This window comes from Oryctolagus cuniculus, chromosome 2 (genome assembly GCF_051225735.1).
Source record: "Oryctolagus cuniculus isolate XC-2025 breed Fujian yellow rabbit chromosome 2, ASM5122573v1, whole genome shotgun sequence".
Taxonomy (NCBI): domain Eukaryota; kingdom Metazoa; phylum Chordata; class Mammalia; order Lagomorpha; family Leporidae; genus Oryctolagus; species Oryctolagus cuniculus.
In genome coordinates, this window is record NC_142868.1 from 197,771,714 (window position 1) to 197,798,895 (window position 27,182).

At 56.9% G+C, this 27,182-nt stretch overlaps 1 protein-coding gene across 2 annotated transcripts in view; it reads right to left on the bottom strand.

Moving 5' to 3' along the window:
• Window positions 1–27,182, bottom strand: part of ASAP2 (ArfGAP with SH3 domain, ankyrin repeat and PH domain 2) — a 168,571-nt gene that overhangs the window by 59,041 nt on the left and 82,348 nt on the right. For both annotated transcript variants that reach the window (XM_051833314.3, XM_051833312.3), the window contains exons 4-7: window positions 16,730–16,804; window positions 14,637–14,686; window positions 10,384–10,513; window positions 3,045–3,130 (exon numbers count right to left, since the gene is read on the bottom strand). In XM_051833314.3, the coding sequence (XP_051689274.3) occupies window positions 3,045–3,130; window positions 10,384–10,513; window positions 14,637–14,686; window positions 16,730–16,804 (341 nt within the window). The remainder of the gene's footprint in view (window positions 1–3,044; window positions 3,131–10,383; window positions 10,514–14,636; window positions 14,687–16,729; window positions 16,805–27,182) is intronic.

Below are 27,182 nucleotides of genomic sequence, written 5' to 3' on the forward strand. Positions count from 1 at the left end.
TCTCAAAATCCTCATCTTGCTGTGCCCTCCTCCCTCAGGCCTGTGCGGGCTCCCGGGGAGGCTCTCAAAATGCCCCGGCAGTAGGGAAAGCGGCACGGGGCTGCGCCCACCTGCTGTGGCCTTGACACCCACACACAAGGCCCCCAGGGAGGCCGTCAGTGCTGCCCCACGTCACCCACGACACTCTCACATCAACGCCACCAAATCCAACTTCTCTTCTAGTACACATTTCCAAGCCCGACTTTCACACGTCTGCTCAGCGGACTGATGTGGACGGCGTGCCGTGCACACACACACATGTGCATGCTTGCATACATACACACATACACACACACACACACACACGCACGTGTGCCCACCAGGGCAGCAAAGGCCTGTTTTCAAAGGTTATTGAATTCATGTCCATAAAAGGCCAACTACTGCACTTCCCACAAGTGGACTGTTGCTACCCAACCGATCCGTTTGGGCAAAATAAAGGGGAAAAAAAGGAAATCCTAGAATAGCTTCGTCTTAAAAATAAAATATCAGCAAGGAAGCGACCCACTTCCTAAATTGCCTCGCAGAGGGTTAGCAGGGTGAGCACCGGAGAAGAACCTGCCTGGTGTTCACACAGGTGGGACACGGAGGGGCTGCAGATGCCACACCCTGCAGTCTGCAGCGGCCGGGGCAGTGTCTCAGCACTGGGGGAAGCACTTGGACGTCCTCCTCTGGCCGGAACAGAAATACGCGTTCTCTAAGGCCCGCAGTCCAGTGGGAGCCGCCGACCAGAGGCTGGCAGAGGTGCTGCCGTCACCCAGCACGGCGAGAAGTAACTCCACGGGGGAAGATGAAGGATGGCGGAGCCGACGGCACCCGTGAGCTAGGGCCCGGGGAGAGCGCAGCTGGGGAGGCACCAAGGGCCCAGAATGGCGTTCCAGGAAGAGGGAGTGTGCAGAGGTCTGTTCACCAGTCTGGCCAAGCCACGCGCACCTCAGCGCTACACAGGACAGCAGCCGTGGCCGCGTCCACTCTCGTCCCACCCGGGCCGCGTCCACTCTCGTCCCACCCGGCCGGCTCCTCCTCGTTTGGAAGCTGCTTCTAGTCAGTGCCACTCTCATGCTCTGCACAGCTTTGCCTCGTTTGCTCGTCTGCTTCCTGCCCCGTCCCCAAGAGACTGCGGCCCACGACCCTAAGAACTTGGTTTCCCTCCTCCTTGGCTCTTGGCTGGCCCAGCATATTCAAAGGAATATCTGTGAAAAGTGGTCCAGAGCCTCCACGCAGTCGGGAAAAAATCAAAAACCCATAACCAGGCAGTGAGGCCACCCTGTCTCCAAGGCTTCTCCCCCACTCTCATCTTGCGCTGCTGTCACTCACTGGCCTTACATCTCCACTCCTTCTGGAATGTTCTTCTCCCACTCCTCCTCGTCCTTTAGATGTCAGAACGTATCTCCTCCCATCCGAGTCCCTACTGCGTGCCAGGAGCTCGGGCCTGGCTGCTGGCGAATACGGCAGGGGACAAACAGGGGAGAAAAAAATGCCTCTCCTCAACCTGTCTAAATCACACCCTTCTGTTGGACACCTTCTTGGATTCTTGCACGTTGGAACACTGCGGGGAATGCCCAGGTCCCAAGTCCAGCCCCTCTGCTGATTCCCCGGCAGGAGCTATGCGTGCACATCAAACCACACTGCAGCACCCACCAGGCTCAGCACGGGGAGGGAGCGGGCAGCGGCCTGTGAAGACCAGCAGCTGGGGGTCAGGAGGACAGACGGGGGTCGGGGTGAGGGGCTGATGCTGATGGCAAAGCTGAGAACTCGAGGCACCCCCAGAACACGGCAGCTTCTCTTTGTCTCCCACACACACCTTCCCCAGCCCAGCTCAGCCGTCCGTTTGATAGAGTGATATGTGAAAGTATTATCGGAATTTACGTACTGCATCAATATAATCTCATTGCTCTTTTACCAAGCAAAAACCATCTGAGAAGCACGTGTTGCATCAAGCTAGTTTGCTCCTCTACAAAGAAAATAAATCTATTTGGGTTGGTCGTGTGGCACAGCAGAGTCTGCTAAGTCCTGGCCCCTCTGCTTCTGATCCAGCTCCCTGCACACACACACGGATAGCTCAGGTACCCGGGCCCCTGACACCCACATGGGAGACCTGGATGGAGCTCCAGGTTCCTGCCTTCAACCTGGCCCAGCTCCAGCTGCTGTGGGCATCTGGCGAGTGAATCCGTGGATGGAAAATATTTCCTGTCTTTCAAATAAAATGAAAATCAATTTTTAAAAATTAAAATGTACATATATTTGAACCATTACTATGAGTTTTTCCATTGCATAATTATTTTTTTTTTTTTTAATTGAACTATAACCCTCACAGCATGAGACTTCCGCTTGTAGGGGCCTGGTGCCATAGCACAGTGAGCGAAGATTCTGCCTGTGACGCTGGCATCCAATACTGGAGTCCTGGTTCAAGTCCCAGCTGCTCCATTTCCAATCTATCTCCCTGCTAATGAGGCTGAGAAAGCAGCAACAGATGGCTGTAGACTTGAGCCCCTGCCACCCAGGCTGGAGTTCTGGGCTCCTGGCTTTGGCCTGGTCCAGTCCTGGCTGTTGCAGCCACTTGGGGAGTGAACCAGAAGATGGAAGACCCCTTTCTCTAAACATCCCCCCACCTGTCACTCTGTTTGTCAAATAAATACAACACATCTTTTAAAAATTTTACTCTTTGCAAGTGTGTCATTCCGTGGTTTTACACTCAAAAAAGCTGTGTGCTCACCAGCACTATCTAAACCCAGAACATCTTTAGCACCCCAAAACGAAAGCCTGGGCCCGTTGGCCGCCGTCTCCCATTCTCTCCTTCCCTCTGCAAAAGAGCGGGGTCACGGTGTGCGGCCTTCAGCGTCCGGCTCCCTTCGCCTCACGCACCGTCTAGGCCACGCATCAGTACCGCACTCCTTTCCCTGTGCTGCTTACCTGAGTGCTTGCTTTCCCCGATACACTCACAGATCTACCAGCAGTTGTCCTACGCGGAGGAACTATGTAACACGGCATCGTCACAAAGAACTTACTTGCACTGGGCATGAAAATATTTGATCAGATTCTGAAGCAAATCCACTCCCTTTTTAATCTTGATTTCATTGACCTTCAGCAGATACTGTTGAAAGAGAGAAAGAGAGAGAGATTGTCACAGAAGGAAGCAGAACACGAGATTCATGGGAGCTTCCGAGCGCAGCGTCTCCGCGTCTCCTACAAGGGGACAGCTTACGGCAAGTGCTTGGCATCTCCGGACGTCGCGACTCAGTGACTCAGCCTGCTGCCACACGAGCCACCTGACGGTCAGGCAGTCGGATGTGCAAGTGCCAGAATCCTACTAACCAGACGCTCTAGCAGCAGGCGCTGCTCCAGCCTCCCGGAAGACTGAAGATGAAAAGGATTTCTACCCCTCTTGACTCCTGCTGTGTACATACTCTGTCCCAAGTACCTTTTTTCTAGATGGGTCATTACCCAGAATGCCAGCTGCTGCGATTCTGTGGCTAAGACCCTTGTCATCACGTCTCTAACCCCAAGACACTCGACATCAAAAAAAAAAATCAATTATTACAAAGAGCAAATTGAAATGAATTAAGCCCACTTTTAACTTGGAAAATTCATTAAAAGCCATTAAAACATTAAGAAGCCCCAGGGACCTGCAAAACCAGCATCAGGAAATACATTTGGTCTTTTTTTTTTTTTTAAAGATTTTACTTATTTATTTATTTGACAGGTAGAATTACAGACAGTGAGAGAAACAGAGAGAAAGGTCTTCCTTCCGTTGGTTCACTCCCCAATTGGCTGCAATGGCCGGCACTGCGCAGATCCGAAGCCAGGAGCCAGGTGCTTCCTCCTGGTCTCCCACGCGGGTGCAGGGCCCAAGCACTTGGCCATCCTCCACTGCCTTCCCAGGCCACAGCAGAGAGCTGGACCAGAAGAGGAGCAACTGAGACTAGAACCGGCACCTGTATGGGATGCCGGTGCCACATGCACAGGATTAACCTATGGCCCCTGTTCTTTCCTAAACATTTGTAGAACAAGGTAACTCCCTGTGGAAGACATCTGGCGTCTCTTCTTTGAGACAGGAAGCCTCTGCACCAGCCACTGTACTGGGCTGAGTCACGCGGCACTCAGCTGTAATGCAGAGGTAGAATGTGTGCACCTGCTCTCCAGGGCTGTCCTGTGAGCACCTGCTCTCCCAGGGCTGTCCTGTGTGCACCTGCTCTCCAGGGCTGTCCCATGAGCACCTGCTCTCCAGGGCTGTCCTGTGACACTGCTCTCCCAGGGCTGTCCTGTGTGCACCTGCTCTCCAGGGCTGTCCCATGAGCACCTGCTCTCCCAGGGCTGTCCTGTGTGCACCTGCTCTCCCAGGGCTGTCCTGTGACACTGCTCTCCCAGGGCTGTCCCATGAGCACCTGCTCTCCAGGGCTGTCCTGTGTGCACCTGCTCTCCAGGGCTGTCCCATGAGCACCTGCTCTCCCAGGGCTGTCCTGTGTGCACCTGCTCTCCCAGGGCTGTCCTGTGACACTGCTCTCCAGGGCTGTCCCATGTGCACCTGCTCTCCCAGGGCTGTCCTGTGTGCACCTGCTCTCCCAGGGCTGTCCCGTGACATTGCTCTCCAGGGCCGTCCCATGAGCACCTGCTCTCCAGGGCTGTCCCGTGACACTGCTCTCCCAGGGCTGTCCTGTGAGCACCTGCTCTCCAGGGCTGTCCTGTGTGCACCTGCTCTCCAGGGCTGTCCCATGTGCACCTGCTCTCCCAGGGCTGTCCTGTGTGCACCTGCTCTCCCAGGGCTGTCCCATGAGCACCTGCTCTCCAGGGCTGTCCTGTGTGCACCTGCTCTCCCAGGGCTGTCCTGTGTGTACCTGCTCTCCAGGGCTGTCCCATGTGCACCTGCTCTCCCAGGGTTGTCCCATGAGCACCTGCTCTCCCAGGGCTGTCCCATGAGCACCTGCTCTCCAGGGCTGTCCTGTGTGCACCTGCTCTCCCAGGGCTGTCCTGTGTGTACCTGCTCTCCAGGGCTGTCCTGTGTGCACCTGCTCTCCAGGGCTGTCCCGTGACATTGCTCTCCAGGGCTGTCCCATGAGCACCTGCTCTCCCAGGGCTGTCCTGTGAGCACCTGCTCTCCAGGGCTGTCCTGTGACACTGCTCTCCCAGGGCTGTCCCATGAGCACCTGCTCTCCAGGGATGTCCTGTGTGTACCTGCTCTCCCAGCACTGTCCCATGAGCACCTGCTCTCCAGGGCTGTCCTGTGTGCACCTGTTCTCCCAGGGATGTCCCATGTGCACCTGCTCTCCCAGGGCTGTCCTGTGTGCACCTGCTCTCCTAGGGCCGTCCCATGAGCACCTGCTCTCCAGGGCTGTCCCATGGGCACCTGCTCTCCCAGGGCTGTCCTGTGTGTACCTGCTCTCCCAGGGCTGTCCCATGTGCACTTGCTCTCCCAGGGCCGTCCCATGAGCACCTGCTCTCCAGGGCTGTCCTGTGCGTACCTGCTCTCCAGGGCTGTCCTGTGACACTGCTCTCCAGGGCTGTCCCATGAGCACCTGCTCTCCAGGGCTGTCCTGTGTGCACCTGCTCTCCCATTGCTGTCCCATGAGCACCTGCTCTCCAGGGCTGTCCCATGGGCACCTGCTCTCCAGGGCTGTCCTGTGTGTACCTACTCTCCCAGCGCTGTCCCATGGAAGGAAGCTGCTCTGATCTGTGAGCCACAGAAGACTCCTTTGCTTCCATAACTGCCAGCACATTCTCTTCTCCTTTTCTTTTTTATATTTGTTCATTGTTAATTGGATGAGAAATTTGGCAAGGTATCAAATGGTGACATCATTAATAAAGTGCTTGGCAATGTATCAAAAATTAAAGTGTGTAGCATCTGACCCAGAAATTCTTACAGGAACTTATCGTAAGAAGAGAATCATAAAAATCGACACAGATGAGCAGAAAAGAGGGCTCATTGTAGCCTTGTGGGTAAAGTGAAAACACGGCCACAACCCAAAGGGACCAGACAGGAAATGGTGAGATGGTGGCTCCACACGGAGAGTGCAGCGCAGCCGCAGTGAGAAAGAGAGCAGGGAAGCTGGCGTGGAAGATGGCCGCAGTGCACTCCTGCCAGGGGCAAAGCCGGGCAGCACGCGATCCACTTCTACAAATCACTCTTCGATTGTCTTCATGTTCATCTTACGTAGACGGCAGGGCGAGGGGGAGGGGCAATGAGCTCTTCACCTGCTCCTTCACTCCTTAAACGCCTGCCACATACGAAGGCGGGCCAGGCCGAAGCAGGAGTCCAGGGCTCTATCCGGGTCTCTCGTGTGGGTGTCAGGACTCAGCTACTGCAGCCGTCACCTGCTGCCTCCCAGGGCACACGTCGGCAGGAAGCTGGAAGGGGGAGTGGAGCTGGGATTTGAACCCAGGCGCTCCGATGTGGAATGCAGGCCTCCCCAGCTGTGTCTTAACCACTGTGCCAAACTCCCATCTCTATGGAAATCATTTTTATACACGAATACACAGGGGTACACAAAAGACACCCTGCTCTCCATCAGGCTGGTTATCTTTTGATAAGCAACATCTGGGGTGACTTTGACTTTTTTTATGTGTTTTCCTACAGTGACCGGGTTTCTTGAAAAGCACATCCGGGTTTTATATTCACTACAGAGCAGAATAGCACCCGTCACCCCTTCTCCACTCACAGCGGCTCCATGAATTTCTCTATGAATTCACTTTGGAGACAAAGTTCCCCAGCTTTAAGATAAAAGCCTGAAACCACTCCCGTAGATTAGTTCCCGGGCAACCAAGATTCCAAACCCTAAGGAACCTCCACAGTCTGGAGCCCAAGAACTCCAGGAACGGTCGGACAACCCTAACATGATTTTAGCAGAGTCAGTCCTGTTCACTCGGATGCTGGCTTCTCACCCAACTGCTCTCTGTGGGATCTGTCTTGCTCAGCCCTTCCTGGTCTCGGCCACCTGGCCCAAGGCTTCGTCAGACGTCTTCCCTGAAAACCCAAGTTCACGGCTGACTGAGTCCACCCTTGTTTTTGCCCATGCACTGAGCACTTCTCTAGCTCCACAAGCGTGAGAGCCGCCAGCAGCTGCCAGCCCTGCAGAGCCAGTGCCCCCAGCACTCGACAGTCCCAGGCCAGCAGACCTCAAGTTCACGGCACGCAGGCACCCTCTTCACTTGGCATTTCAATAAAATAAGCGACTTCATCACTTGTCTACACCTGGACCGGGCAATGTAACCAGTGCAAAGCACGGCCAGAGAGCCAGGAGGGAGCCCACCTCCTCACACTCACATCAAGGCCAGGCTCCCAGCAGGCTGCTAGAATTTCAGCAGTCAACACATTAAGGATTCTGGGAGAGTTTAGATTAAAAACAAAACAAAACAAAACAAAACAAAAAACACAGAAGGAAATCCAACCATATCAATAAGCATGAATGGATTAAACAGTCCAGTCAAAAGGCAGAGACTGTCAAATAGCATCAAAAATATGACCCAGGGGCCGGCGCTGTGGCATGGTAGGTTAAGTCTCTGCCTGTGGAGCTAGTGTCCCATATGGGTGCTGGTTTGAGTCCTGGCTGCTCCTCTTCCAATCCAACTCCCTGCTGAAGGCCTGGGAAAGCAGTAGAAGATGGCCCAAGTGCTTGTGCCCCTGCACCCACGTGGGAGACCCGGAAGGCACTCCTGGCTCCTGGCTTTGGATTGGCACAGCTCCAGCCATTTTTTTGTTTGTTTTTCATTTTTTCTATTGCTGTTAATTCAAGGAAAAAAGGTCACATAAAATCCAATCTGTTCTAGAAATGTAAGGAGCCTTTCCAGTACACAGCATTTCAAATATCAAAGTATATGGTAAACATACAAATAAGGAGGAGGTGACACACCTCCTGGGTACAGTACAGTATTTTAAATAAAATAAGCTCCATAAAGTACAACCGGCAGGTGATTCACAACACACTCATATGTGGCTTATCAGCACTTTCACTTAACAACTCAATTGCAGCTTAATAACTCATTTAATAAGTGGTCCAAAAATACCCAATCAAATAAAATATATTTACAAAATAATTTCCTTTAGGGCCGGCACCATGGCTCACTTGGTTAATCCTCTGCCTGCAGCGCCAGCATCCCATATCGGTGCCGGGTTCTAGTCCCAGCTGCCCCTCTGCTGTGGCCCAGGAGGGCAGTGGAGGATGGCCCAAGTGCTTGGGCCCTGCACCCCATGGGAGACCAGGAGAAGCACCTGGCTCCTGGCTTCAGACTGGCACACTTGCCAGCCATAGCAGCCATTTGGGGGGTGAACCAACGGAAGGAAGACCTTTCTCTTTGTCTCTTTCTCTCACTGTCTATAACTCTACCTGTCAAATAAAAAAATAATTTCCTTTACTCAAACTGTTTCTAAATTAAAGCTTTCACTTACCCGTCATACCCCCCCTCCCCATGATCCCCGCCCCTGAAAGCTTCAAAATGTACACGGTGCTATAAATATAAACATAAAGTGAACTAGCGGATGGAAGATCTCTCTCTCTCTGCCTCTCTCTCTCTGCCTCTGTCTCTCTCTATTTCTCTCTCTGCCTCTGTCTCTCTCTCTGCCTCTCTCTCTAACTCTGCCTTTCCAGCTGCACACTTTGTCTGTAAGAGGCACTAGAGTCAAAGCTGACTCAGGCCGGAGAGTTCACAGTAGCTGAAGCGCTGATGTCACAGAGGTGCAGAGCAGAGGGGCAGCCACTACAACCAGGCGTCGGGGGAGGGGAGGGGGAACAGGAGCCAAAACACAAGTCCGGGAAACAGGTTCTCCTGTTCCGCAGCACAGCTCACCACGACTTGGCACACATTTTGTAAAGAACCAGAAGAGATGGGTTCAGAGGTTGCCACCCTGAAGACCGATCAGCGTGCCGGCACACGGGACTGCCGATCACCCTGAGTTGATGGTTACACACCATGCACGTGCATCAATGACACACTGTACCCACAAACACGTACAACTGAAACACAGTAATGCACTGGGCTCTTCAGACCTTAGTTTTTAATACAGTGCACATTATAACCAACGAGAGCTGGAGGGGCTACACTAACTCCAGACAGACACACTTCAGGCTTTCCAGGACCAGCTCTCCGGCTGGGTGGGTGGTTTAGCCGTCAAGGTGCTCGTGTGCCGTATCCGAGCGCTCAGGCTGGATTCCTGCCTGCGCTCCTGACTCTGCCTTCCTACGCTTGGAAGCAGCCGTGATAGCTCAAGTAACCGGGTTCCTGCCACTCACAAGGGGCAACCGAGGGTGAATTCCCGGCTCCTGGCTCCAGCCTGGTGCAGCCTCAGCTTGGGCAGGCGTTGCGGGAGGGAGTCAGCAGGTGGGAGCTCTCTCTCCACGTCTCTGCCTTCCTCTCTGTGTGTGGCTCTGCCGCTTAAATTATATAAACACATGTTTTTAAAATCAAAACATTGGGAAAAAAAGAGTTTGTTCTGGGAACAAAAGCCCACTCAAATGTATTTCCAAGCTAAACACGTATCACGGCGGAGCTCCTGCTGCAGTTCTGAGACCAACACGCAGCATGAAGAAGTCCTTTTGGGTTAGCTTTGCTGCTGTTATTAGAGCCGGCCGAGCCCACTCTCCACACCTGGCACAGACATCACCCAGGCATCTCGCAAACTGGAAACCTAAGTGTGTACTGCGTGGAGAGGGAGCTAGGGGCCACCCAGCCCGAGGGGCTCTGACCCTCAGGCAGAGCCGGGAGCTGTCCCCACACGCTGTCCCCCATCTGCACCGCACAGGCAGCAAGGCAGAACAATAAAAGACCTTCTTGATCCCACGACCCCTGGCCTCACAACAGTGCTCCTGTGAGCTTCCGTCCTGGCACACCCCTTCTCCCAGGCAAGCGCTGGGGCCGCAGGATGGAGAGGGACGGACAGGAGCTCCCCGGTGGGGGCTGCTGGCCTGGACGCGCCCCGAGCAGGCAGGCACTTCTGGGGCAGATGTGCACCCACTGCCACCATCTGACGGCTGCGTCTTGCCCCAGCTGACCTCCAACCTCTGCCCCTCCGCTCACTCCACGGGTGCCAGGGACACCCAGAGAGCTCACGAAACAGAAACAGACAGACAGGATTCAGGTTGTTCCAGCGAGAGGAGGTGAGGGGGACAGGGCGTGTTTCAGGAGGGCAAAAAGGATATTTTTCAGTTTTTTTCTCCACTTTTCATAAAAGTGTGAATTTTATCTCCTCCACCCTCCCCCTGTTAAGGCAACAGTCAACACAGGGAGCAAACAGAATCCGACAACACGCTTGGTGTTTTCTCGGAAGCAACAGAGCCAGCGGCCGACGCCTGCTCCCCGCCGAGGGGGGGGGGCGCTGCCCTGCAGCCCGGCCCGGGCCCAGCCCTGCCAGCCGCGTACCTCGCACATCTGCAGCTGGAAGAACCGCCTCTCCTTCTCCATCTCTTCCGCGATCTCAGCGCCGCTGATCTCGGTGCGAATCATCCCGTGGAGCTTGGCGTGCTCCTTCTTCTCCTTCTCTATCTTGGTTCTGTGCACAGGGAGGGGAAAGGCAAGGATCAGGAGAGGCTCTGGGCACGGCCCTCGAGCCGCTCAGACAACGGCTGGCCGCACACCTGCCAACAGCGCGGCCCCTGATCGCCGGGAAGGAACACTCCTGGGCTCATGGAAACGCCAAACGTGATCATCCTGCTGCTTACTCAGCAAAGGCTTCCCAAGGACCTGCCCGAGTCAGAGGCCACAGGAAGTGTGCACGTGCCTCAGTTTCCCCAGCACCTGCCTGCCCTGAGAGGCCCCGGGGGAACCACCCGGCCAGCTCTCCCGCCCTGCCCTACACAGGGCTCGCCATGACAGAAGCAAACAAGCTACCCACTCAGCTGCTCAGCCTCAACCCCCTTTGCTCTGAACTCTGTCACCCAGACATCAAGTGTGCAGCCCGGCTATACACTGCCCAGAAAAGAGCAATGAGGGTCGAAGGAGCCCAAAGTCATGTGGTCCAAGAAGGGCTTGGAAGAGCCAGAGAAAACGAGAATAAACAACAACAGCAGAAAGCAGTCCGAGGCTGGCGCGGCTGCCGTGAACACCACGGGGTCGGCACGCCCCGAGAGCCTCTGGGTCAACACTCAAAGACGCTTTCTTTCGTAGTCGGTCGGCGGGGCGGGCATGCGGCCCAGCGGTTAACATGCCAGTCAGCAAGCTGGAGTCCCGCGTCACAGCTCCGGGTCCAAGCCCGGCTCCGGCCACAACTCCCGCTTCTTGCTAACGCACACGCTAGGAGGCAGCCATGGCGGCTCAAGGGACTGAGTTACCGCCACCTAAGTGTAGGACTGAGATCCCGGCTGCAACCCCGGCCAAGGCCTGGCCGTGGCGGGCATCTGGGCGGCACACCAGTGGGCGATGGCTCCCTCTCCCTCTGCCTCTCAGGTAAGCTTTTTAGTTGTGCAATGATGACATGAGGCTGCCCACCTCTGGGGGAGCAGGAGGGAGCGTGAAGAGGCACGAGGACAGGTGCTAAAGATGCCCCCCTCCCACATCAGAGTCCCGGCTACTGCACTTCGGATCCAGTCTGCTGCTAATGCATCCTGGGAAGCAGCAGACCAGGGCTTAAGTGACCGGGGACCTGCCTACCACGTGGAACAGCCAAACGGAGTTCTGGCTCCTGGCTTCAGCCTGGCCACCGCTGGCTATTGTGGGCATCTGAGAAGTGAGCTAGAGGATGGAAGATCTTTCCCTCCCCTCTCTCTCTCTCCTGTCACACTGCCTTTCAAGAAGATGAAAATTAATGAGCATTTAAAGAAAACAAGGCACAGCGTGCCATGTGCTTCTTCAGCTTGGAGCACAGTGCTAGGCACAGAGTAGCCACACGACAACTTGAAGTCAAGAACAGGAACGAAAAGAAGGCCATCCAGAGGGGATGCTGCTGCTCGCTGACTTCATGGTCCCAGGAGGCAGTGCAGAGGGAGGCTCTGAGGTCCCTGGACAAAAATCACACACCTCCAGGGTCCCTCTGCCAAGGGACCAAGTCCAGACAGCAGCCACTCTCTTACCAGTCAGGTACAGGACAGTAACGACCGCCTGCCCCAGGTCCCAGGTGCTACTCACCAGGGGTAAATGAGTCGCACAAGTTTGTGGATAAGGAACTACTTCATTGGGTGTGGCACAGTGGGGTAAGAACTTACAACACCAGCCTCCCATATGGGCGTCGGTTTGAGTCCCACTTGCTCTACTTCAGTCCTAGCTCCTAGCTAATGTGCTTGGGAAAAGCCAAAGAAGATGGCCCAAGTACTTGGGCCCCTGGCACCCAAGTGGGAGGCCTGGATGGAGCTCCTGGCTCCTGGCTTGGGCCTGGCCCAGCCCTAGCAGTTGGAGCCATTTAGGGAGTGAATCAGCAAATGGAAGATCTCTCTGTCTCTGTCTCTGTCTCTGTCTCTCCCTCTCCCTCTCTTTCTGTAACTATGCATTCCAAACAAATAAAAGGTTTTTTTATTTTTTATTTTTTTAAATTTTTTTATTTATTTTTTTGACAGGCAGAGTGGACAGTGAGAGAGAGAGACAGAGAGAAAGGTCTTCCTTTGCCGTTGGTTCACCCTCCAATGGCCGCCGCGGCTGGCACACCGCGCTGATCCGATGGCAGGAGCCAGGTGCTTCTCCTGGTCTCCCATGGGATGCAGGGCCCAAGCACTTGGGCCATCCTCCACTGCACTCCCTGGCCACAGCAGAGAGCTGGCCTGGAAGAGGGGCAACCGGGACAGAATCCGGTGCCCCGACCGGGACTAGAACCTGGTGTGCCAGCGCCGCAAGGCGGAGGATTAGCCTAGTGAGCCGCAGCGCCGGCTACAAATAAAAGGTTTTTAAAATTATTTTATTTATCACAGAATTACTTCATGCTTTATTTTAAAGATTTATTTATTTGAAAGGCAGCATGACAGAGAGAGGGATCTTCCATCCTCTAGTTCACTCCCCAAATAGTCAGAATGGCTGGGGTTGGGCCAGGCTGAAGACAGGAGCCTGGCACTTTATCCGGGTCTCCCACGTGTGCTGCAGGGAGTTAAACACTTGGGCCACCTTCCACTGCTTTCCTAGGGACATTAGCAGGGAGCTGGATTGGAAGTGGAGCAGCCGGGACTTGAACTGGTGCACTCTTCGATGGGATGCTGGCTTCCCCGGTGCATCACCACGCCGGCCCCACACTTCACATTTTAAAGGGTGCTGCTCTCTCCTCCGCAAGTTCTAGGACTGCGGGAGTCCTTCTAACCCTCCCGGTCTGTGCAAGTCTTGGATTCACAGAGTGATGTCACTCCCCTTCCACCCCTCCCTTCCTGAGCCAGAGCTGGGTCTCCAGAGTCCTCTGCAGAAACGCCGATGCCCTCGGTCCGGTCACTCCCAGAAGCCCTCCTTGCAGGTGCCCGAGGGGCGCAGCGGGGGGATGCCCTCGGTCCGGTCACTCCCAGAAGCCCTCCTTGCAGGTGCCCGAGGGGCACAGCGGGGGGATGCCCTTGGTCCGGTCACTCCCAGAAGCCCTCCTTGCAGGTGCCCGAGGGGCGCGGCGGGGGCAGCGGAGGGGACGGACACAGGTGTGCCGGCCCTGGTCCGGCTACCCTCCTCCTGGCTGACCAGCAACACCCCCCAGCCTGGCTTTTCAGCTGTGAAGAAGGAGCGCCGACCCCTGCCCCTCCTGCGCATCCCCCGGGCCAGCACCCAGACAAGCCCTCGACGGCCCTGGGGTGACGGGTGGGGAGCCCCTCCAGGTGGACTACAACGCTGCGGCCATCCTCCAACACCGGGCGGGCTCGCAGGAGCCTGGTCCAGGGAGAAATTGCACACCCGGCCTGCGAGCTACGGCAGGATGGGAACTGAAGGCTTCCACAGCAAGGACGAGAGGCAAGGGCTCACTGCTCTGAGCTCGGTAATCGTTCACCACTGGGAAGACGCCCAAACCTGCCTAACGTAGGTGACTAAACAGAAGCGTCTGAGATGACTTCCTTCTGAACACCTCTCCCTTCACCAGATGGCTGCAGCGAAGGCGCGCACTTCCACCCAGAAAGTTCGGCACTGCCGCGGCACAGAGATTACAGAGTTAACAGGAGGCATCGGAAACAGCTCCCGCGTCTCCAGTACTTACGAGACACAGTCACCAGCTCACCTCTAGCTGGGCCTAGGAGCAAAACACTGAGGTCGGGAATGCAACGGTGACCTCCCGAAGCCACCCAGCTACAGCCTCGTGTGTGAAGCAACTGTGCGTCAGCTAACCCGCATGCCGTGGGATTCTCTCTCTCTCTCCCTCCCTCCCTCCCTCAGGCTAAAGGCAGATGGTTTTCACCAATCACCAGGAAGTTCCACTTGGCAAACTGTGACGCGACAAGCAGGGAAGGTGTTTAAAGAGCACCACCAGAGACGCGGTGCCTGGCCTCCCCCACGCACTTCCCTGAAGGCAACATCGCATGCGCACAGACACCACAGAGGGAGGGACGAGGGCAGCGCAGGGAGCCCAGCGCCACGGCCCGCGCACGGGAGCAGGTGCCGCCTAACCTCCACAGCAACCTGGCTGCAGGTGAATTCCTTCCTGGATTCAGGCTTGCTGAGACAAGCCCTCGGAGCAACAAACTTGGATTAAACTGACATTGCAAATGCCCTACACGCAGGAAAGCACTCACATTTTTGTTTCATAGTCCTTCCACGCTTTGTCAAAAGGCTTCTTCAGATCCTGTGAACAGAGAGACGTCAGTTAAGTCGGACAGATCGTTAGCTTCTGTGCAATTAAACCTCCTTACTCTAGACCAGTCCTGAACGGAGCGTTCACTTCCGCAATAAATGCTGTGAGTAATCCCGGGAAAATGAAGAGCCTACAGCACAGCCCTTCAATGAGACGAGGGCTGGCATTTTCCTCCCTTTTAAAATATCTGATACAGGGGCCGGCGCTGTAAAGCCGCCGCCTGCAGTGCTGGCATCCCTTATGGGCACCAGTTTGAGTCCCGGCTGCTCCACTCTGATCCAGCTCTCTGCCATGGCCGGAGAAAGCAGCAGACCTTGGAGGACCTTGGGTCCCTGCATCCATGTGGGGGACCAAGAAGAAGCTCCTGGCTTCTGATTGGCTCAGCTCCAGCCATTGAGGGCATTTGGGGAACGACCCAGTGGTTGGAAGAACTCTCTCTCTACCTCTGCCTCTGCCTCTTTCTCTGTAACTCCGCCTTTCAAATACATAAATAAATTAAAAATATATCTGATCTAGAATAAACCAAATGCACACAACAGTAGAGACACCCTCACCAGGTCCCCAGCGCCCAGGTACAATCCTCGTGGCCTATCTTGCATCATCTGCACCCTGTTTCCTACCCCCAGGTTAATTCTGAGGTTGAACCCAAAATACAACATTCAATATGCAAATATTGGGGCCGGCACTGTGGCACAGCGGGTTAACGTCCTATCCTGAAGCGCCAGCATCCCATATGGGCGCCGGTTCGAGACCTAGCTGCTCCACTTCTGATCTAGCCCTCTGCTATGGCCTGGGAAAGCAGTAGAAGATGGCCCAAGTGCTTGGACCCCTGAACACATGGGGGAGACCTGGAAGAAGCTCCTGGCTCCTGGCTTTGGATTGGCACAGCTCTGGCCATTGTGGCCATCTGGGGAGTGAACCTGTGGATGGAAGAACTCACTCTCTCTCTCTCTCTCTCTCTCTCTCTGCCTCTCTTCTCTGTGTAACTCTGACTTTCAAATAAATAAATAAATCTTTAAAAAGTATGCAAATATTTCAGTCTATCTTACTAAAAGAAATGGACCCCTCCCCTCCACCCCGCGTCTCCTACTGCACTCTCGTCTGGAATTCAGGACTTTCTACTCTGAAAAACCCTGGCTCAAAAGGACTGAACTGGGGCAGTGTTGTGGCGCCGCAGGTTAAGGCACCGCTCCCGACGCTGGCATCCCACATTCGAGTCCCAGCTGCCTGCTAATGGCCTGGGGAAGCAGTCCAAGAACCTGGGCCCCTGCACCCGCCGGGGAGACCTGGATGGAGTTCCTGGCCCCTGGCTTCGATCTGACCCAGCCCCGGTTCTTGAAGCCATACACGGAGTGACCCAGCAGATGGAAGACCTCTTTCTCACTGTCATTCGTAGTAACAATAATACTTCTACAAAATGAGCCACCGTTCTGCTAAGCGTCCCCACCTGACGATGCCCTTCCTCAGGGCTCTTTTAGAGGGGGAAACTGGTGGTTTTTTGTGAATTTCGGGCTGTATTTCCTTTCTAAGGTCTCAGGACGCGGCCCAAGCCCCAGAGCCTTTCTGTCGGGTCCTCGGGTCCTCGGTGCACAGGCCTGGCCCAGGCTCTCCTCCTCAGGGTCCTGACAGCTCCCGGCCACGCACCCAGCAAAGGAGACATCAGGGCGTCTCCGGTGGCCCCCTCGATGGGCCAGGCCGGGCGTGCCGAGGAGCACAGGGAGAGCCCATCACAGAACTCTGGGCTCCCAAGAATGCACCCCCTCCTTTCACAGCACACACCCGGCAGGGCCAACAGCGCTCAGCCCAGTGCCCAAACGCCCCCGCCCCCGCCCCGGCTGCTCCTCTGCACAGGGGGCACAGCCGCACCCCCAGCAGCCGCGCTGCTGCCCGCTGCCCCGAGGCGCCCAGCGCCCTTGCGCCTCCCAGACACGTGCCCTCCCCCTGCACGTTCCCCGCGTCGACGCTGCAGTCCTGGCCGAGGGCAGCGCAGAGGCACGGCGGTTCTGGGCTTCCCCGGGCGTCAGCGGTCATTACCCCTTTGACCCCCTTCAGGTCCCCCTTCAGCAAGCTGTCCAGGGGGAAGGAGATGATGTTGTTCATGTTCTGAATCTGGAAGACAAACAGAAAAAGACGTCCTTACGCACTTGCTTGTGAGGATGGGAGCGGGAGGTGGCAAGGACGAGCCTTCCCTGCACGGCTGGTAGCCTGGTGGGAGAGGGGCAGCTGGGCGAGGGTCTGGCCTGTGCCCCCTGACCCATTCTACAGAACAGACTCCCGAGCCAGAACGGAACGGCAGCTCGGGGCTTCCGACTGCTGCGCAGGGGCCGGGTGATTGCTGAAGGCAAAGCAGAAGGGGAATGAGCGTGTGCGGGTGCCAGTCTGCACCTGTGGGCGAGCGGCGCCTGCGCGAGGGGGGGTGTGAGCACGAGGGGGATGGCGTGCGAGGGAGGGGCTGCTCCAGGGGGAGCAGACACCCCAGGGAGGAAGGACAGGAGCTGCCCCTCCCCTGCGGTCAGGAGGCAGACACCTGCAGGGCGAGTGTAGCCACAGAGCTGGCTCCGCCATGAGCAAGCCGGCAAGCTGCAAAAGCTCGGTCAGGAGGGGGCTCCCACGACAGCCCCTCCCCGTGCAGGAAATGCGCGCCACCTCCCTCCTCTCCCCCAGGTCAGATGCTGCCTGAGAACAGCGCAACCCCAGGCCGCCAGCACCCAGGGACAGGAGGAGGAGGGTGGGGAGGGAGACCGAGCACGGGCGCCATTTTTAAGACGCTAAGGAGCTGGCTTCCCTGCGACTCGGCTTGCAGACAGGAACTCACTCAAGCAGCTAGGGAGGTGCATAACCAGGCCTGCGGCACAACCGGCTGTCCTCTCAGAAATGCCTTTTTTGGGTACATCTGGGGCTTGGCGCAAACAGCACAGCCCTTCTCAGCCACCTGGGCCCAGCCACGGTGACTCATGGGATGAGCCCGGGGTGGGGGGTGACACGTCCCAGCCCTGAAAAGCTGGCTCCCGGCGAGGTCTCGGGCTGAGTGGCAGGCGCTGGTGACTCATCTCTGAGTGGCACACCTGGGTCCTCCTGGAGCCAGGCAGGAAGACGCAAGGGAGGGTGCGGGTCTCCACCCGGCTCCTGCCTGTCCATGCACCACCCCTCCACCTCTGAGCCCACACCTACGCCTCCACTCGGCACCACCTGCTGGGCTCCCACCGCCTCACCCAGCCGCCATCCCCGACTCCACCTCCGCAGGTCTCCCCACAGCATCCCCAACTCAGTGCCACGGGCCTGCCAGGCCTTGCGTGGCCCGACGGCCCCTCTCTGGAGGCCCCGGTGGCCCCGGTTCCGTCTCTGCCGGCCCCACCCCTCCTTCACAGCTCTGCCATTTGCACCCGGGACCAGGGCCCTGAGAAAGCCTGGAGTTCTTGTTACTGCACCCAGAGGCCGGCCCGTGGGACTGGGGTCCGCGGGCCCTCAGACCCGGGGAGAACGTCCGGCACAAGCAGGCTGCCGGCTGCGGCTGGAAAGCTGTCTCCAGGCCAACTGGCCTCTCCCACTGACAGCTTCTGTGCTGCGTGCGCGACCTTGCGGCTTTAAATCTCACTCCAGGGTGGGTGCCGTCTTCCACCAGAGCTGGCAGGGAAGGGGCTGAGCCCCCGGGGAGAGTCGGACCGGCTCCAGGAGACTGCGGCTATCTTGTGGGACCTTGCGGTTTAAACCAGGCCTTCCATAGCAGGTAAAGCTGCCGCCTGCAGCACTGGCATCCCATATGGGTACTGGTTCAAGATCCAGCTGCTCAACTTCCTATCCAGCTCTCTGCTATGGCCTGGGAAAGCATTAGAAGATGCCCCAAGTGCTTGGGCCCCTGCACCCGCATGGGAGACCCGGAAGAAGCTCCTGGCTTCAGATTGGCGCAGCTCCAACCATTGCAGCCAATTGGGGGTGACCCAGCAGATGGAAGACCCCTCTCTCTCTCTCTCTCTCTCTGCCTCTCCTTCTCTCTCTGTGTAACTCTGACTTTCAAATACATAAGTAAATCTTTAAAAAATATATATAAACCAGGCCTTCAAGTTAGTTGCGATCTTCCATCCAGAGCTAGCAGAGGGGGCTGAGCCCCTTAGGGGGAGACAGGCCATCTCTAGGAACCCCCCACTATCTCCATGAGCTCCAAGCCAATCAACATACAGTATGTGAAACCCCCGTCCAGTGGGCGCTCCAACAGGATGATCCAAGCAACAGACAGTAATGCCTTAAAAACCTGGGACCTTTTCAAAGCCGGTGTCCCGCTCGGCACGCCACCTGCTCTCCTCTCCGACCACACGCTTTCTCTGTCGCCTGCCAATCAAATCAGCTTCTTTTCTGTCAAATCAAAGTTTCTGCCTCTTTGCAAATTGTTTCCCGGCTTTCTAGGTCTATACTAAGCTGAGGAAAAGAACCCACGAGACTCGCTCCTACAGCCGCCCTCCCCTCTGTGACCAGTGACACACTGACACCCTCCACGGCCCTGCCACGTTGGCCACATCACGTTTTCACACTCAGCCAGAGCCGAGTTCCGCTGTTCGCTGCTTCCTGGCCTTGAGCGCATGCTCCAGGTGTCCCGCCTGCCCCATCCCCACTGCCCAAAGTCTTCCCCACCACCCAGAGTCACTCACACGCTGCCTTCTCCACGAAGCACCCTCAGTCTCCCACGCAAAAATGGTCCCTCTCTCCCCAAACTCTTGTAGCATTTTCCTTTCTCTAAATCCCTCTAGGCGCTTGCCAGGCTGTCTCCTGCCTCCACCTCATGGGTGCCACCCCGTGAGTCCCAGAGGGCGCATCCACCTGTTACGCTGACACCCCCACGGCTGGTGGCATTTGCTGTACCCAGAGTAGAGGCACTGGGGGACAAAACCATACAAATCTTTTTGGAGCATCTAATATCTAAGAGTCAGCTCCACAGAGCCTCCAGATGCAGCTGGAGTTGTATCAACAGTTTAAACCAAACCTCCCACACCACACACACTGGTGACTGTATCAATTCAGTCATCACACAGGTACTGCCCACCTGCTTATAGGCAGCAACAGCTGGCTACAAAGGCACCTGCCTGCTCTCTCACAGGAAGAAAACACACACAGAACACACACACACACACCAAGAATTAAGAATCCCAAGACAGGGGCAGGCACTGTGGCGCAGAGGGTTAGCTGCTGCTTGGCGTGCCTGTATTCCATATCGGAGTGCTGGTTCAAATCCTGGCTACGCTGCTTCTAATCCAGCTCTCCGCCTATGCACTTTGGCGGCGGCTGTACCTGAGTCCCTACCACCCACGTAGGAGACCTGGGTGGACTTCCTGGTTCCTGGCTTCAGCCTGGCACGGACACCAACGGCTCCTCATAGAGGAAATAAGCAGTCATTATGGACGATGTCCATTCATCTGCGTGAGCGACAGAGCACGCCAGGGTCCTGGGCACAGGCCAACCCAGCGCCGAGCACCGCCTGCCTGGGAGCCAGGGCTGTGCCACCTTGGACAGAGGCACACGCAAGAAAGGTGGCCGCAAACACCGCCCAGAGAACTCCTGCAGTGGAGCAGGAGAGACTGGATACCCACACCCTCGGCCACGGCGCTTTCACTCTTCGTCCACTCGCGCGGTGAGCGTGGCTAGTCCATGCTGGGCAGAGCCCTAGCCTTGGGGAACCGGGCTTCCAACAACCCACTGCGGCAGTGATGACCCCTACGGAGGCGGCACAGCCAGCCCCGGGGAGGGAGGAGAGGGAGCCGGATGCAAGGACGAACGAGACGGGACCTCGGTCTGCAGGAGCATCGCGTCAGCGTGGACCCTGAGCAGGAGACGTGAGGCCGCGCGTCAGAAGCCGGGGAGAGGTGTGTGAGAAGGGGGGGGGGCCCAGGCTGAAGTGGGCCGGGTCGGCCAGGTCACCCCAGGGTCTGGCTCCACTGACAGGTTCTCCTTTTTGAGTTCCTCGAATGATCTAAAATAGAAAACGATTACTTTGCTAATCAGGAAATTACAGAGCTGGAAAGTAGAACAGGGGCTGCCGGAGCCGGGAGGGGGAGGAGGATTCACCGGGCGGGGGGGGGGGGGGGGGGCACACGGCCTGAGACTGACGGCGGTGTTGGGAGCACCACTCGGCGAAGCCACGTGGAAATCTGACCTGGACGCCAGGGGGGAGGGGGAGCACACGGCCTGAGACTGACGGCGGTGTTGGGAGCACCACTCGGCGAAGCCACGTGGAAATCTGACCTGGGCGACGGCACCGCTCGTGACGCCAGCATCCTCTGTGGGTGCCTGGTTCTAGCCCTGACTACTCGGCTTCAATCCAGCTCCTGCTATTACACCCGGGAGGCACCGGAGGATGCTCCAAGTGCTTGGGGCCCTGCACCCACGTAAGGAACCAGGATCCTGGCTCCAGCCTGGCCCAGCCCTGGCTGTTGCAGCCATTTGGGGAGTGAACCAGAAGGTGGAAGATCTCTCTCTCTGTCTCTCTCTCTGTCATTCTTCCTTTCAAATAAATAACTAAATAACTTCTTCATTTTTAAAGATAGATTTATTCATTTATTTGAAAGTTAAAGTGACAGAGAGAGGGAGAGAGGGGGAGAGGGGGAGAGAGGGAGAGAGGGGGAGAGAGGGAGAGAGGGGGAGAGAGGGAGAGAGAGGGAGAGTGAGAGGGAGAGGGAGGGAGGGGGAAAGGAGAGGGTGATGAAGAGAGAGAAAGATAGATCTTCCATCCACTAGTTTATTCCCCAGATGGCCACAACATCCAGGACCGGCCCATGCTGAAGCCAGGAGCCAAGAGTTTCATCCAGGTCTCCTACATGGGTGGCAGGGGTCTAAGGACTTGGACCATCTTCTGCTGTTTTTCCCAGGCCATCAGCAGGGAGCTGGATCAGAGGTGGAGCAGGGGCCAGTACTGTGGCATAGCAGGTAAAGCCGCCACCTGCAGTGCTGGCATCTCATATGGGCACCTGTTCAAGTCCTAGCTGTTCCACTTCCAATCCAGCTCTCTGCTATGGCCTGGGAAAGCAGTAGAAGATGGCCCAAGTCCTTAAGCCCCTGCACCCGCATGGGAGACCTGGAAGAAGCTCCTGGCTCCTGGCTTTGGATTGGCGCAGCTCCGGCCATTGTGACCAATTGGGGAATGAACCAGTGGATGGAAGACTTTCTCTCTCTCTCTCTCTCTGCCTCTCCTTCTCTCTGTGTGTAACTCTTTCAAATAAATAAATAAATCTTAAAAAAAAAAAAAAAAAAAAGAAGTGGAGCAGCTGCGACAGGAATCAGCGCCCATGTGGGACATCGGCATTGTAGACAGCGGCTTACCTGCTGTGCCACAATACTGGTCCCCAACTAAATACATCATTTAAATATACATACATATTTATACCCATAGAATTTCTTAAAGAAACTGTTACAAACAGAAATTGCATCGCCATCAATGGCTTCACTGAGCAAATGTCAGTCCTCCGGCTCTCTGTCGTGTGGGCCCTTCTCCCCCCTGCTCTGTGTGCGACACCTGCACACAGGGGACCTACTCGGGACACTGAAGCAGACATCTCTGCCTGGGCCAGAGAAGAGGCGCACGGGAGCCCACACACCCTGGGCCGGGCAGGTGCACCCGCAGCCCGCGGGAAGCAGGCTCTGTGTCTCCCTCCCCTCACTGTGTGTGTCCTCCTCCCCAGCCCAAGAGACGAAATCCACAGCCAAGAGGTGACTACACATCCCTCGTGTTCAGCCAGCCCCAGCCTCAGTTTACGAGTAGTGAGACGCTTTCGATCTATGGGAGGAATTAAATTATCTCCGGTTCTCCCAACCACAGCGCCCGTAGTGCCAGGCAAGCACTGGGCTTTCTCTGAGTTACTCTGCACAAGCCTATTACATAAAACACCTTTTTGCAACGGCAAGTGCAACCTGAATGCAAATTACTCCTCTTAATTGCTGCAATTTTTAAGCGAGACAACACTCCCTCTTTTTCTTCTCTCTCTTCCTAAGCTGACTTGGACCTGTCTGACAAGGTGGGTCAAGGCAGGGCTGCAGGTGTCTCGTCACAGGCAGGAATAAAGCAGTGCACAGTGCAGCGGGCAGCAGGAGCGGGGCCAAGGGCAGGACTCTTCTGCCAAACGCCACAGCTGGTCAGCATGCACAGACAAGGAGAGAGAGGCAGCGGCCCGAAGAGCCGTCTTCTCGCTCCGCTCTTCCCAGTTATTTTTATTTGGTCTTAAAACCTCTGCCTCTGAATCTGTGGCTTTCCCCACTCCCCTGCGGCTCAGCAGGCCCTGGTCGCCAGCTCTGACTGGAGCCAACCTCACCACGAGGACACCCCGCCCCTCCGTGCAGCCCACGCCAGGGGCCCGCGGCACGCACTGCTTTCTCTCTGTGGAGGGAGTGAGCGGCTCCGCTGGACCAGATGACCCAGCCTAGGCAGGCTCTCGGGTCAGAGCAGCACCAGGACCAGCCTCAGAGTCTGCGGAAAACAGGTCTTCCCAGGGCCCTGCCCCCAAACCCTTGAGCAAGTCCAGGCCTTTCAGGAAATCCGGCTCTTCCTGAGAGAGACCGTTCTGTCCCTGTCTCTACATGACCTAAAACATGACCGAAGACTCGCACTCGAATCCTACCAGTGCCTTCGAGCTTCCTTTATTTATTAGAAAGGCAGAGTGACAGAGAGAAAGACAGACCTTCCGTCCGCTGGTTCACTCCCCAGATGGCCACAGTGCCCAGGGCTGGGCCGGGCTGAAGCCAAGAGCTCCATCTGGGGCTCCCCTGTGGGTGCAGGGGCCACGCCCTTGGGCCATCTGCTGCTGCCTCCCCAGGGGCACTAGCAGGGAGCTGGGGCCACACCAGGGCACCAGAACTGGAACCAGCGCTCCAGTACGGGGCGCTGGCATTGCAGATGGACGCTTAGCTTTCTTTCTTTCTTTTTTTTTTTTTTTTTTTGACAGGCAGAGTGGACAGTGAGAGAGAGAGACAGAGAGAAAGGTCTTCCTTTGCCGTTGGTTCACCCTCCAGATGGCCGCCGCAGCCGGCCCACTGCGCTGATCCGATGGCAGGAGCCAGGTACTTATCCTGGTCTCCCATGGGCAGGGCCCAAGTCCTTGGGCCATCCTCCACTGCACTCCCTGGCTACAGCAGAGAGCTGGCCAGGAAGAGAGGCAACCGGGACAGAATCCGGCGCCCCGACCAGGACTAGAACCCGGTGTGCCGGCGCTGCAAGGTGGAGGATTAGCCTAGTGAGCCGCGGTGCCGGCCAACATAAATAAACTTCTAAAATGTTATATGCAAGGGCCAGTGCTGTGGCACAGTGGGTGAAGCCACCACCTACAGTGCCAGCATCCTATATGGGCACCAGTTTGACTCCCGGCTGTTCTTCTGATCCAGCTCTCAGCTATGGTCTGGGAAAGCAGCAGAAGATGGCCCAAGTGCTTGAGCCCCCGCACCCGCGTGGGAGTCCCGGAAGAATCTCCTGGCTCCTGGCTTTGGGTCAGCTCAGCTCTGCCCATTGCAGCCATTTGGGGAGTGAACCAGCAGATGAAAGACCTCTCTCTCTTTACCTCTACCTCTGCCTCTCTGTAACATTGCCCCCCCCCCCCCCCCCCCCCCCCGTGGGGAGCAACTGGGAGCAACTCGGACTAGACTAAGTTACTGGAATTAAGACTTATTCTATGCATCTGCTCTCCCACAGTATGGCGCTGGGAGAGGAGAAAACAGCTTCTACACAGCTGCCTCCAGTTCAACCAATAAACTGAGGACCTGCTCCTGATTGGAGAGCAGCGTACTCGGCGTGTGGGTAGCAGAGTTGGGATTGGCAGAGGAGGACTATAAAGGAGGAGAGAGACGGCATGCACCAGGAACATCTAGGGGGAACATCTAAGAGGAACATCTAAGGGGAACACCTGTGCAGCCCCCGAGAGAGCCGGCCGGCGGTGTGCCGCTCCCCTGCGGAAGTGGGGAAAGTGGCCAGGGGGAACCGCCCTTCCACGGAGGTGGAAGGGACAGTAGCCAACCCGGGAAGAACCAGCAGCAAACCCGGGGAGGGCCGAGCAGACAAAAGAACAGCGCAGGGTCCTGTGTTGTTCCTCCACGAAGAGGGGGAGCAACATAATGGTGCCGTGACTCGGATATGAAGCCTAGGCAGGGTTTAGTGTCGTTCCCCCATGAAGAGGGGGAGCGACACCCCCCAAAAAATAAATAAAATAATAAAAAATAATTTAAAATGTTGTATGTACTTTACTGAGTTTTAAGTGGCAGAAAACAAAGTGCACATATTTAAAATGTATGATGTGGCAAATTATGCCATACGGATGCACCCATGAAACACTGCTGAATATCCACCACCCCAAGTCCTCCTCATCTCCTCCCCTGCAGCCCTGCCCCCTGCACCACCACCCCAAGTCCTCCTCCTCCTCCTCCCCCTGCAGCCCTGCCCCCAGCACCTCACCCCAAGTCCTCCTCCCCCTCCCCCTGCAGCCCTGCCCCCAGCACCTCACCCCAAGTCCTCCTCCCCCTCCCCCTACAGCCCTGCCCCCAGCACCTCACCCCAAGTCCTCCTCCTCCTCCCCCTGCAGCCCTGTCTCCTGCACCCTCACCTCAAGTCCTCCTCCTTCTCCCCCTGCAGCCCTGCTCCCAGCACCTCACCCCAAGTCCTCCTCATGCTCCTTCCCCTGCAGCCCTGCCCCCAGCACCACCACCCCAAGTCCTCCTCCCCCTCCCCCTGCAGCCCTGCCCCCTGCACCACCACCCCAAGTCCTCCTCCTCCTCCCCCCGCAGCCCTGCCCCCAGCACCTCACCCCAAGTCCTCCTCATGCTCCTTCCCCTGCAGCCCTGCCCCCAGCACCTCACCCCAAGTCCTCCTCCCCCTCCCCCTGCCACCCTGCCCCCAGCACCTCACCCCCGTGCGTAGTCCCCTGGCAACCACAGACCCACTCCTGTCCCCCTCGAATGGTCTGTGTTCTGCAGGATTTTCTGCACACGGACTCATACAGTCTGCGCTGCTTCTCTGGCTTCTCCACAGCCGTCTCTGGACGGAGCTCCGCCCGCACTGCTGCCTGGGTCACCGCAGCACAGCCTTTCCACGGTGCGCCTACCCAGGCACCACTGCCGCACCTGTGAGTGGTCTCCAGTGTGGGTGAGGAGCAGGTACCACAAATAAAGATGCCATGACCATTCATGCCGTGAGGACTCCTCCAGAGAGTGGGCAGGAGGCCTCACGAGGGGGCATCTGAGCAGCCCGGGAGCGAGGCGGGAGCCGTGGAGGAGCCAGGAACAGTGCTCTCGGCACACATTGGTGCTGGGCCAAGGAACGGTTCTCGTGTTCCTCCCACAGGCTGCAGATCTAAGGGCTGGGCATCCGGGCAGAAAAGCCCGGAGACGCAGGGGGCGCCAAGAGAAGCGGCCCGAGTAAGCCGCCAACGGCACCTGGTCCTCAGGGCCACTCTGAGACGGAGGCTCTGTCTCCCCCCACTTTCAGAAGCGGAGCTTCGTCATGCGTGTTCCCCAAGCCAGGCAGCGCCGAAGGAGCAGCACTGGGCTCAGAGCTCTGAAGCCACAGCCTCCCTCTCGCTTTATTATCAAACACAGCTGAACCTCAAGGTCCCCTCATGGGGCAGGAGGCGAGTGCTTGGTGTGAGCTCAGAATCCGATGTTGGGAGGGGGTAACCGCTGCTACCCCGGGGCTGCCCCGAGATCTCCTTCTACCCCCCACAACACACAGCAGCACTCCGGACACGCACAAGGCACCTGAAAACAGAAGACCTGGCTGGGGTTGGGGTGCAGGCTTAGCCACCCCTGCCATGGGCATCCCTATCGTATGGGTGCCGGTGCAAGTCCCAGCCGCCCCACTTCCGCTCCAGCTCCCTGCTAATGGCCCACAAGGGCAGCAGGAGACAGATCAAGTGCATGGGTCCCGACACCCACAGCAGGACAAGGAAGAGTTTTGGATTCCTGGCTTCGGCCTGGCCCAGTCCCAGCTGTTGCGGCCGTTTGGGGAGTGAACCAGTGGACAGAAGATCTCTCCATGTCTCTCCCTCTGTCTCTCCGTCACTGTCTTTCAAATAAGCAAGTCTTAGGGCCGGCGCCGCGGCTCACTAGGCTAATCCTCCGCCTAGCGGCGCCGGCACACTGGGTTCTAGTCCCGGTCGGGGCGCCGGATTCTGTCCCAGTTGCCCCTCTTCCAGTCCAGCTCTCTGCTGTGGCCCGGGAGTGCAGTGGAGGATGGCCCAAGTCCTTGGGCCCTGCACCCCATGGGAGACCAGGAAAAGCACCTGGCTCCTGCCATCGGATCAACGCAGTGCGCTGGCCACAGCGCGCCGGCCGCGGCGGCCATTGGAGGGTGAACCAACGTCAAAGGAAGACCTTTCTGTCTGTCTCTCTCACTGTCCACTCTGCCTGTCAAAAAATAAATAAATAAATAAGCAAGTCTTAAAAAAAAAAAAGGCAGAAAACCACCTAGGTCACTTTTGTTTTTGGTGTAAGAAAGGGCCCCTGCCTATCAGCAGTGCTGCCTTAAAGT